General features: G+C 42.5%; 2 protein-coding genes across 2 annotated transcripts; one reads left to right on the forward strand and one right to left on the reverse strand.

Moving 5' to 3' along the window:
* The first annotated feature begins 3,812 nt into the window (after window positions 1-3,812).
* Window positions 3,813-7,955, forward strand: Ir11a (Ionotropic receptor 11a). Its single transcript, XM_017145989.2, has 3 exons — window positions 3,813-4,186; window positions 5,362-5,917; window positions 6,951-7,955. The coding sequence occupies exons 1-3, from the start codon at window positions 3,813-3,815 to the stop codon at window positions 7,953-7,955; spliced, it is 1,935 nt and encodes a 644-aa protein (XP_017001478.2).
* Window positions 7,956-9,822: 1,867 nt separating this feature from the next.
* On the reverse strand, window positions 9,823-11,362 carry LOC108060333 (casein kinase I). The gene is made up of 2 exons (XM_017146000.3): window positions 10,712-11,362; window positions 9,823-10,408 (listed from the first exon to the last, which is right to left on the reverse strand). The coding sequence occupies exons 1-2, from the start codon at window positions 11,256-11,258 to the stop codon at window positions 9,921-9,923; spliced, it is 1,035 nt and encodes a 344-aa protein (XP_017001489.2). The 5' UTR covers window positions 11,259-11,362; the 3' UTR covers window positions 9,823-9,920.
* Between the last annotated feature and the right edge of the window lie 964 nt (window positions 11,363-12,326).

Raw genomic sequence — 12,326 nt, forward strand, 5'->3', positions numbered from 1 at the left:
CGGCAGAATGCCAACAATATGCAGGTGCATATTGTAAAGGCAGATTGTGGTTTGTCGTTCCGAGTGCCTAACAAGTGCCAGCAAATGTACCGTGAAGAAACCATTTAGGATTAGTTTAATATGATACACAGAGCGGAGATGAGGAGGGGGATGTGGGCTTGAGGGCCTAGATAACGCTCCTGGAATAAGCAAACAGTACTTAAAACTGCCGGGGCAGGACTACTTAGGACTGGGGGGGTGGTCTGTATTCCGTACAAAAAAATATAGAAAAAGCCACAAGCAAACGGACTGAGACGCCTTGGCAAAATATTGGTGAGATAAAGCCAAGGCTCAGCCCGAGCTGCACAAAGGGAAAAAATGACAAATTTGCAAATGTTAAGACGGAAAGAAAACATCAACATAAGTTATAGGCTTAGTGCGTAATCGTTATTCGCCAAAGGACCAAAGGACCTGCCACGAACCAAAAAAAAAAGAAGCTCGGCAGTCGGTGGTTGGTTTCGGTGGTCGCCATGTGGCAACATGGGTAATGATGCCACCAGCGAACAAGCTGTGCGATATTTGCGGTTTAGCCAACTGGCAGTCTGGAAAGAGGAGGAGTCGCCCCAAAAGTAGAGCACAGTATTAAATATTCAAGCGATATTCAAGCGGTTCGATGAGGTCACACAAGGTGCACGAACCAATGAAGTCGTTAGACCAAGGGATATTGCCATTAATGGAACAACATTTATGGGGCTAAATACATTATAATATCGTTAAAATAGTGGCGCAACCTTCGGTGAATTAATTAAGAAAATTACTCAATTACTCAAAAATAGGATAGTTAAGCGTAAAATATTGTAAATTAATTTAATATGTTTTTTAAGTTTTAAAATGTATTAAAATATTACAGCAACAATAGGGCCTGCGGTCACACGCCTATCTTGCATTAGGTGTTTGCAACCCTGCAGTAATATATTAATTTTAAATACATAGTAGTTTACTCATTTTAAATAAATGTTGAAAATGTATTTATATACAAATCGCTCCCTAGTAATTCAGTTTATGATTTCTGATTTATGAAAAACATCTTGCCATTTTCCGTTCCTTGGTGGTAAAGTCGTTATCAGTGGTTTTGCTGTAAATCACGATGGTTTCGCATGTAATTGAGATTCGGCATATAGCCACTCCATTTCCATCATCTGCCTCAGATCATCGACTTATCTGCAGCCCACGAAATAAAAAACCGCTCGCCTCCATTAGACATTAGCCATGCGGATTTCCCTGGCTGTTCAAATTAAAAATTCATAAAAGCAGAAATGCGAAATTATGATGATAAAATAAACACAGAAAAGAAGCCGCAGACGAGGCGACGGCCAGCGACAGGCTAAGAGAACCGGAAAACTGCACTGGAAAAAATCCGTTAAAAAAAAAAACCTAAAAAGTTCAATTTCATAATATTGTAAAATTAAAGCATACCTAACATAACTTTCTTACTTTTCAAAGTAATACCTTTTTTTTGCTCCAAATTCTATTAAATCTCGTTAAATAGAGGGTAAAGTAATTTCTTAAAGGTCTTACTTACTTATACTAGTTTCAAGGAATTTTATTAATTTTTATACCCGTTACTCGTAGAGTAAAAGGGTATATTGTATTCGTGCAAAAGTATGTAACAGCTGGAAGGAAGCGTTCCCGACCCTATAAATTATATATATTCTTGATCAGGGTCACTAGCCGAGTCGATCTACCCATGTCCATCTGTCCGTCTGTCTGTCCCTCTGTCTGTCTGTATGAACGCTGAGATCTCGGAAATTACAAAAGCTAGAAGGCTGAGATAATCCACACATATTCTTGGGCCTCCTACGCAGCGCAAGTTTATTTCAGCCGAGCGCCACGCCCCCTCTAACGCCCACAATCGACCACTAATGATTTTAACGATAGTCGGGACACCAACCCGAGTACAGTGCTCGCACTCCCTTTAGCTGAGTGACGGGTATTAGATAGTCGGGACACCAACCCGACTATAGCGTTCTCTCTTGTTTTAAAGTAAATATCTTAGTTATTGTGTATTTTTACTTATGACTTAGTACTATTTTTTAATATTTTTTTATATTAGTCTTTGTTAAATAAATATTACATTTTTTTACTTTTATTACTACTTTTAACTTTCTATAATTTTCTTTTAATAACAAATTTTATGATATTTAAATTTTTCCCTCATTTGATAAATTAACGAATATTTATCTCCCCTTAAGCGGTGTTTTCTATTAATTTCTGACAGTGTACTTTGTGGAGGAGGGTAGCCGAGTGGGTGGATGTGGGTGGCGAGTGGGCGGCGGTCTGAACGTGACATTGGCTACCGGCTACTGTGAGAAAAAGCCAGCCGCAGATTCGGACCCAGGCTCCGGCGACTTGAGCGCTGATGATGTGGATAAAATAAACATGGGACATTGGTTTTGTACGGGTAAGGGGCAGGGGCTGGGGCAGGGGGAAGGGAAGGCTGGCCGAAAGGACGAGGACGAAAGCGTGTTTAAACATTAAAAGGACCATTAGATACGCCTTAAAGTATGCTTCAAGTAGATTATCTTCCATCAGTTTTGTTTGCTTACTTGGAATTGTTTCGCTTCATTTTTCTCGTTTGCAAACAGACACACACACACACACAGACAGACGCAGTTTACTTGGCCTGTGAGTGTGTGCGAGTGTGGGTGCGCTTTCCTTTTGGCCAAGGGAAAGCATCTTTCGGAGGCGAAAGCCAAAGCCAAAGACGAAGAAGAAGACGAAGAAAAGCCCGAGACGAAGACGACGTTATTATAAATTGTGCGCGTGTCCTTGTAAAATAACATCTAGTGAACCCAAAAGGCCCTGGTCCACCCCACACCACCCTGGTCCACCCTAAGTCACCCTGCCCCACCCTACACCACATTCTGGTCAAGTCGTGGCCCCGGCAATGCTTCTTAAATTACCAAGAAGTGCGCTCTGGGTGGCCATGGCTCACGGCTCTTGGCTCATGACTGATGGCCAAGCCGCTGGGTGGGTGTTGCCGAGTGGGTGGTGCCAAGTGGGTGGTGCGCCCACCACCCAGCCTTGACTCAATTTAAAGCCATCCAATTGGTCGTAAATTTCTATTTCCGTCCTTGGCGACTCGGACGCCCGGAGATCGAGAGGTTTATCTCGAAAGAACATCATGGTCTTTGTACCTGGTGAAAAAAACACTTAAGCCTCAACTGCAAGTCAGTTTTAAATTTCAAGAAAGTATTGTATTTAATCATATTTTCTGGCTTAATGCTCTTAAGTTTTATGGGTTAGTAAAAAACAACAATGTAATTCCATTTTATATACATTTTGTATACTATATATAAAGTTATAAAAGATTTAAACATTTCCATTAATAATTTAAAAAAAATAAAATTTGTCCAATTAAGCAGCATTTAACAGACATTTTTAGAAGGACTTAAAAAATACATATTTTGAAATACCTACATTTTTCTAACAAAATGTTGTAGAAACTCCTAAGGTCTGCTAAATAAATTAAAAATAATATTTATAGTTTCCCATAATTATTGGTAAGTCCTAAAAAGATATAACTTTATTAGATTTAATTTTCCGCTGATAATATTAATATAATAAGGTTTCTGTTTCCTATTTCAGGCCATTTATTAGTGCTTTTAGCTTTGTAGCAAGGCAATCGATGTTCGAATCTTAGGACTATCAGCAATTAATTAACACCTGGCGAGTCCTCGAAATCAGCTGAGTGCCATCACCAATTACATTAGCACCGCTTCGCAGATGTCCTGCCATCGGGAGTCCCGAGTCCTGGGTCCTGGCATTCAGTCATGCACCTCGCTAGCCACTGGCTGTTCTCCGGCAGCCTTCTGCTGGGGATTCTGGTTGTTGGTAGCCGCGAATTCGGTCGGAGTCTGCTCATCTCCCGGATGGGCAATCGGCAGGATGAGCTAAACACGCGGCGTCTGGCGAGTGCCACCATTTATCTGACCAGGAAATACATAGCCAGCAAGATCAACACACTGGTCGTCCGGCAGAGCTGCGCCGACTGTCCCTACGAGCTGACCCTCCGCCAGCGACAGCTGGTCGACCAGGTTCTCGAGAGCCTCGCCCCCGATCTGAGTGTCCTGCTGCACAGGGGCACGCCCGAGGAGACCTCCTGGGACTACACCCTCTTCGTGGTCAACGACCACACCGCCTTCAAGTGAGTTCTTTAAATTAATCTGAAAAATTATAATTTTATTTTAAAAATTTAAAATTATTTTATAATAACTATTCATAAATTTATGTTACTTATTACAATTTATGGTAATTAATTATAATTTTCCTTAATTTATCAATTTTTAAAATATGCATATTTGATTTAAAACCAGGGACCGTAATCATTATAAGTGAAAAAATAAAAATCTCCATTTAATGATTATTTTGTAAGCGAAAAAAATATCGCTCAGAAATAATGATTATTATGTGAGCGATATTATTTCGCTTAAAAATATCACTCAAAGTGCGATTACAGCCGTTCTGTACGGAATTTTACAAACTTTTAAATTTCTGCTTGTAGGTAGAACCACGGAGCACACATCGAGTTAATAAAAGAAGGTGATTTCTTTGTATAAACTTTTAAAAACGCGGTTTTTAGTTGACATGAGGTATGCTTAAATACAACAAGTTGTATCAACCTTAGAACTTTATGTCATTTATTTATTAGTAAAACGACTTAACAAGATGTTATGAACTATTCCACTTAGATCCAACCCGACATGTGGGCTGGGTGTTAGTGTGTTGGTCCACCGAGCTGTAAGCACGAGTTCGATTCCCACAGAAAGTGTTTTTATACAAAAAGATTTTTTTTGTTTTTTTAAGCGGTTTATACAAAGAAAATTTATTTTTTTCTTAACGGAATATGTGCTCCGTGGTTCTACCTACAAGAGCACATTTAAATCTTTGTAAAATTCCGCGTAGGATGGATGCAATCCCACTTTGAGTGATATTTTTGAGCGAAATATATCGCTCACAAAATAATCATTATTTCTGAGCGATATTTTTTTTGCTTACAAAATAATCATTAAATGGAGATTTTTATTTTTTACTCAAAAAAAATAATCATTATTTTCGGTCCCTGTTTAAAACACAATTCGTAAGTCTGAATTTTCTTATTTTTGTTTGAAGAAATTTTAATTTGTGAAAAATATAACTAATTAAAATTTGTTTAACTGTTGTACCACATTTAAGAAATAATTTAAAAACTTGTAAGGTTTTTTTTTATGAATAATAGAAGCAAAAATTTATTTGTAATATTTTATTTGTAGTTTTTACTTCACCAACGAATATTTAAGGTTAATTAATATATTATTTGTATTTTCAATCCCCTTTTTTTAGAGATCATGTATTTACCTTTCCCGATGAGCTCCTCGAGCGGGAGTTCTTCTGCGTGGTGGTGGTGACGGAGTTCCAGAACCCAGCGAGCGTCGAGCGGACGGTGGGCCGCATTGTGGCCTCCAATCTGCGGCTGCCGTTCGTCAACGTGGTGGTAGTGGCCCAGGTGGAGGACGGCACGGTGGCCACCTACAGCTACAAGCTCTTCAAGGCCAACTGCACTCCGGGCATTACGGTGAGGCGGATCAACCACTTCGACAGGATGACCGGAATGCCGCTGCAGAAGATGCCCGATCTGTATCCGGTGCGCCATGGCCACCTTGGCGACTGTCCGCTGAACGTGGGCGCCAATCACCTGCCGCCTCACCTGATTTACAAGCGGCACAGGGACCCACCGCCGCCCAGCAACGAATCGATTCCCGCCCAGGATCTCTCGGGGATCGACTGGGATCTGCTCCAGCTGCTGGCCAAGGCGCTGCGCTTCCGGATCCAACTCTATATGCCGAACGAGCCCAGCCAGATTTTCGGCGAGGGCAACGTTTCCGGATGCTTTAGGCAGGTGAGTTTGAAGCATTTCTGAAATAAAAAAAATAAATAAATAATTAAAATACAACCAACAAATTAATTATAATTATAAAACTCAATTTAACGACAGTAAACTTAAACTACTGTAAAACAATTTTCTATTTTTCTATTTTATAGTAAACAAATTGAAAGTAATTAAACTTTAAATTATGTTAATATTAAGTAGGTATATAAAATGCTTCAGGTGAATATGACTTAGATCGTATGTATTTAATATTTCCTAACTTGATTTAAATATTTTCTAAATAAATCTTGCAATTTGTTTTGTATTTTTTTTAAAATTTAATTTTATATTTAGTTTTGAGTTAAATTTTCAGCTATAATTAATTAATTAAAAAACAAGAGAGAACGCTATAGTCGGGTTGGAATCCCGACTATCTAACACCCGTCACTCAGCTACAGGAAGTGCGAACGCTGTGCTCGGGTTGGTGTCCCGACTATCTAATATTCGAACCTTAGCTAAAGGGAGTGCGAGGGAGAAAGATATATACCGTTTTTTTGATTGCGTATAACTTTTTAATGAATGGTCCGATTTAAAAAATGTCTTCTACATTTCGAAAGGTATAAATATACACAACAAAATTGCATTTATACTTTTCGGAAATCTTTAAAGATGTGGGCGCAGGACACATTTTAAAATCGTTAGTGGGCGATTGTGGGCTTAAGAGGGGGCGTGGCGCTCGTAACCTTCTGGCTTTTGTAGTTTCCGAGATCTCAGCGTTCATACGGACGGACAGACGGACAGACGGACATGGCTAAATCGACTCGGCTAGTGACCCTGATCAAGAATATATATACTTTATGGGGTCGGAAACGCTTTCTGCTAGCTGTAACATACTTTTGCACGAATACAATATACTCTACAAGTAACGGGTATAATAAATGCAAAACAAATTGCAAGATTTATTTAATTGTAAATACTAATATTTTGTAATTTTCTAAATTGAACAATTGGGGTATTTGTACATCCATTCCACCCCCTTCCATTTCCTTCCACTCCCCTCCAGCTGGCGGACGAGAGCGTGGCGATAGCCATCGGCGGCCTGAGTGGCTCGGACAAGCGCCGCTGGCAGTTCTCCCGGTCGACGGTGTACCACCAGAGCCACTTTGTGATGGTGGTGCGCAGGGATCGATACCTGGGCCGCTTCGGGCCGCTGATCCTGCCCTTCCGGGGCAAAGTGTGGGGCGTGATCATCACGATCCTGCTGCTGGCGGTGCTGAGCACCTGCGGGCTGCGCTCCCGCCTGCGTGTGAGCCGTCCGCTGGAGAACCTGCTCCTGGTCAGCGTGGGCAATCCCATACCCACGCAACGTCTCCCGGGCACTGGGTTCCTGCGCTACCTGCTGGCCAGCTGGCTGCTGCTCACCCTGGTGCTCCGCTGCGCCTACCAGGCGCGACTCTTCGACGTCCTGCGCCTCTCGCACCACCGGCCGCTGCCCGAGGATCTCCTGGGACTGATGAGGGACAACTATACGCTGGTCTCCAACGGCTATCACGACTTCTATCCGCGGCAACTCACCCGCCGCCTGGGCGAGTCCTTTGCGGCCCGATTCGAGAGGGTTCAGCGAGCCGCGCCAGGCGAACGGCTGACCACCATCTCGCTGGTGAGCAACCTGGCCTACTGGAACCACCGGCACAGGAACACCAGTCGGCTGACCTTCGTCCGCCAGCCCATCTACATGTACCAGCTGGTCATCTACTTTCCCCGCCGCTCCTTCCTGCGCCCCGCCGTCGATCGCAAGATCAAGCAGCTGCTGAGCGCCGGCGTGATGGCCCACATCGAGCGGCGGTATCTGCAGTACGTGGACAAGCCGGATGTGGCGGCCAATCACCCGGAGCTCCTGCCGCGGATCACCAACAAGATAATGGAGGGCTGCTATCGCATCCACGGACTGGTCATCGGCCTGGCCACCGGCATGTTCCTGCTGGAGTGGCTGTCGGGTCGCTGGGATGGCAGACTGCGCCGCTGGATGGAGTGGGTGCATCAACCGAGTCGAAGGACAACGAAGTAGCTTTACAAAAATTAACAACATTTTTTTGGTATTTATCAAAAGGTAAAGAACATTTTATTACACTTTTATAGTTAGTTTTTGGCTAACTAACGATTAAATAAATATAAATAAAATTGCAAATAAAAAATTAATTGTTTAAGATTTTTTTCTGCCAAGATTAAGCTAATAAAAATATCATAACCAATTAAATATTTTTTTTCATACTAAAAAGTAAATAAATTGTAAGCCCTTAATGAAATAATAATAAAATTATATTAATATTAATTAAACACAATAAAAATGTAAGAGCTTGTGTTTTTATTAATTATTCAGAATGTGTTATTATATAATTAGAAAAATCACTAAGGTTGTTAATTCTCTCTAAAGATGTGATCAGACTAGTGATTTTTGTCGTTTTCTTGACTAACATAGTTCCGATTTTTTTGATAAAATGTATTATGTTATTTATAAAATAATATTTAATCATTTAATTTGTCAATTATGGTAAAACCAATCGGCTAATTAAAAGCCTGGAATGAAGTGCAGTCCTTCGTTAATCGTTCGGAACCCAGCAGATGTTCCTCCTCGTCTTTCAACCTTATTCGATGGAGGAATCTGGGGATCTAGGAATCGATGGTGTGATGAAGTGATGGTGGAATCTAAGTGGTTGGCGCCTAAGCCAGACATGCTGCACTTAGATGGATTTTTGTGCGGTGGCCGGCTGGCCTTAAAAATTGATTTAAGACTTGTAATGCATTGGGGGTGGTGCTATTTCTTTTTTTTGTATTTTTCACCCAGCCCACCCACTCTTCTCTGCCACTCTGCACCACTCTTAGCCATGTGTGAGCAGCGGCAACTGGCCAACTGAACTGGCCGAGCGGCACGGAGCGGCACTTGAGTTAAGCTGTGCAAACGTTTGCATAATCACGTTCCAATTTAAATTGCTCTATTTGCCGGGCTGCCACTGGCCACCGCCCACCGCCCACCGCCCACTGGCCACGCCCACTTGTCGCCTCTCGAATTGGAAAAACCGAACCACTTTTATTAGCCGAGGGGTGGGATGTCTTCTATCTATGTATCTGTATCTATGTAGCTGTAGCTGCCCCATCTGTTTGCGGAGACTAGGGAAAAATGGGATTCCGTTTTCCGTTTTTACTTGGTCGCCATCCATCTGTGTGTCCACTCTTCAAATCACTGTTTCCTGTCCTCGGTGCGTAAACAAAAGGCAACAGTTGATAGTTGATAGTTCCGAGGAAAAGCCCATCCATTCGATTTACATAGCCTGCATATTGCCATCGAGAATATAAAGTCGAGATGAAAGCATTTCTTGTTTAAATGGGCCAAACAATATGGGGGCATACTATTTACTTACATTTAGTTTTTTAGTAAAAAGGGATACGATTTTAAAAATTTTGAAAAAGAATAGTTAGGCTCAGATGACACATTTAATTTTTAACGTCATTTTATTGTAGCAATTTTTCTTGAACTGGACTTCAAATGAGCGCGAGAAAGAATAAATTATTTTTGGTTACTCTGCCACTAATAAAGGCGCGATATGATATTAGTCCTGAATGAAATGAAAAATTGTCACAATAAATTGACGCTAAAATTGAATGTGTCATCTGAGCCTAAGGAACTTAGTGAATTGATCTAAGTTTTTTTAAAGTAAAGTCGAGTTATAAAATAATTTGGTTTTAAATGGGTGAAAACTTACATAGAATGTAATAGATATTATTTGCTCTTAGTTAATTTGACAAATATATATCAAGAAATAGAATTATTAAAAAAAAGGATGTTTATGTTTTTTCTATTAAAGTTTGTAATTAGTTTAAATTTTATTTTAAATTTGTTGCATGAAATTAAATAAAAAATGTAGCATATTTTTTTTTTATTTACTTGGCCTTTTTTACTTATTGTTTCTCTCGTTCACTTATTAAATTTAGAGCTACTATTAATTTAAAAAAAAAACACTGGCTTGGATTAACATCACGGCCAGATGTTGCACAATTCGTCCTTGACGATCGGCTCGCCGCTGCGTCCCTCGTCCTCCGGCTGTTTGGGCGGGAAGACGCGCTTGCCGATGCCCGGATTGATCTGGGTGTTGTGGAACTTCATCATCAGCATGTCCCAGTCGTAGATGAGGCCTGGCCGCAGGTTGAGCCCGTTGCGGAGCATCCGGAACATCCGGCAGATGGTGTCGTAGTCGGGCTTCTCGTAGAAGCCCATGCCACGGCAGTAGTTCAGGTACATGGTGAACTCGCAGGGGAAGCCCTCGCACAGCGACTCCACGCTCACCGATATCTTCTTCTCGTGGATGCGCTCGTACTTCTGCAGTTTCGTCGAGGCCTTCAGATCCTGCCAGGGCAGCGAACCGCGATTGAAGTACATGAGGACATAGCCGACGGCCACCATATCGTCCCGCCTCGAGGATTCGATGCCCGCATGAGAGCAAATCGATGCGTAGCGGGCGGTTCCTGTGAGTAGATTAGTCGAAACTTCGTTAGAGGTTGTTATCGAAATAATCGATATTATCGCTAATAAAGGAAAATCTTCCACAACTAAGGGAAAATCATAAGAAGAAAATTATTTAAAATTCATTCTTGAATCATAGCACTTTAAAGAAAAAATCGATCTAAATTTTACTGCGATTAAAGTTAAATAAAGTGTAATGTTGACCTTAAAGTATACCACGATACCATCAATAATCGAGCGGTATATCCTAAATTTTATAAGAATAGATATTATCGATAAGGCCATCGATTTTTAACCAACCCTACCTGTCAGCGGGCGCTCCTCGCGATACGGTATATGCACGCCCGTCGTGATGTCCAGGAACTTCTTCGACAGCCCAAAGTCAATCAAGTACACCTGCTTGGACATGGTGCCCAGGCCCATCAGGAAGTTATCGGGCTTGATGTCGCGATGCAGGAAGCCCCGCCCATGGACGTACTCCACGCGCCGCAGCATCTGCTCGGCCAGCAGCAGCACCGTCTTGATGGTGAAGGCCCGCTCGCAGAACTGGAAGAGCCGCTCCAGCGAGGGTCCCAGCAGATCCATTACCATCGCCTGGTAGTGCTGCTCCTTGTGGAAATACCGAATCCGGGGCAATCCGTGGGCCGGCCGCAAGGCCCTGTACAATCGCCTCTCGTAGTTCAGCTGCGGATGACGCACCCGGCTGCTCTCCACCTTGATGGCCACCCGTTCGCCGCTGTGGATGTAGATGCCCAGGTATATGTCGCCGAAGGATCCGCAGCCGATCTTCCTCACCACCCTGTAGTTGCCGATCCGCACCTCGCGGCTTTGCGACGATCGCAGTCGCTCCATTTTCCGGGTTTGATCAGAGTCGTTGTCTCTTTTCTTTGTGTGTTTTTAAGTTTCGATCCGAATGGGAGGGCTTACTAAAAACTATATGTGCTACCGATAGACTGAAGGAAAAATCATTGGGTTCTCTGATCGGTTTTAATATTTTTAAGAGGAAAAAAAGGTGACTTGATAGGAACTGGGAAATAAAATATAAGAATTTCACTTTGAAGAAACTAAAAATACCAATAATAAAATCACAGAAGTAAAATTTGGTAAATTACTGGAGAAGGTGTCTAAAAGTATGCAATAAAATGTGTAAAACAATGGTGTTGGATACTTTCAGACGGTTTTGAAGGTGATTTCGAAACCCAAAAATAATATTTAATGTTCATTTAAGTAAATCCTAACAAGTGGCCTAACATATTAGGTATCCGCCCCGTTGATCGCTGAGTGGGGCGCACTTTAAGTGCGACTTAAGCGAATCCTTGGCCACAATTGAACCCAATCCTTTAATGTGCCATCCTGTGTGTCCTCTGCTTGTGGGGGTGTGTACTTGTGCGTATCGATTATCCTGGCAGACGGCGGCATCCGTAGACGGAGACACAAATGCACAAATGAGGAGGAACACCATGAGGAGGAGCAGGAGGAGGAGGTCGAGTGGAGGCGACGAGGACGGATCAACTAGCCAGTAATAATGTCTTTCGCTGACATTTGACATTTTGGCTATATATCACTCACATTGTGACAACTGGCAACTTGGCATTCAAATATAGCAGGAGCACCAGGAGCCGGGCTCTCAGATGTTTAAGAACAATAAATTTGTGGGCCTGGGCCTTCGGCCTGTGCGTGTGTGCCTCCACCTCCTTTCTCCGCCTTCTCTCTTTTCCTCACCATCATGACCCGCCATATCCCCCGATTTGCCCATCCCCCCCTTGGATCGCCCCGTAAACGTGTATATCCCCCTGGCAAATGTTCGGCAGCAGCCTTACTGGCTGCCTGCAAACCCAATGACAAGACGGAAGCGACATATTTGAACTGGAATGAAGCGGGATTGAGGCTGCAGCCGGGCCCATTATCATCATCAGTACA

The sequence above is a fragment of the Drosophila takahashii genome, chromosome X, assembly GCF_030179915.1.
Source record: "Drosophila takahashii strain IR98-3 E-12201 chromosome X, DtakHiC1v2, whole genome shotgun sequence".
NCBI classification, from domain to species: Eukaryota; Metazoa; Arthropoda; class Insecta; order Diptera; family Drosophilidae; genus Drosophila; species Drosophila takahashii.

Excerpts from the sequence above, each read along its gene's own strand:
- Ir11a (XM_017145989.2), top strand. The coding sequence starts at position 3,813 with ATGCACCTCGCTAGCCACTGGCTGTTCTCCGGCAGCCTTCTGCTGGGG. Across the intron at positions 4,187-5,361 it reads AACGACCACACCGCCTTCAA|AGATCATGTATTTACCTTTC; the intron begins GTGAGTTCTTTA and ends CCCTTTTTTTAG. Across the intron at positions 5,918-6,950 it reads TTTCCGGATGCTTTAGGCAG|CTGGCGGACGAGAGCGTGGC; the intron begins GTGAGTTTGAAG and ends ACTCCCCTCCAG.
- LOC108060333 (XM_017146000.3), bottom strand. The coding sequence starts at position 11,258 with ATGGAGCGACTGCGATCGTCGCAAAGCCGCGAGGTGCGGATCGGCAAC. Across the intron at positions 10,409-10,711 it reads CGAGGAGCGCCCGCTGACAG|GAACCGCCCGCTACGCATCG; the intron begins GTAGGGTTGGTT and ends ATCTACTCACAG.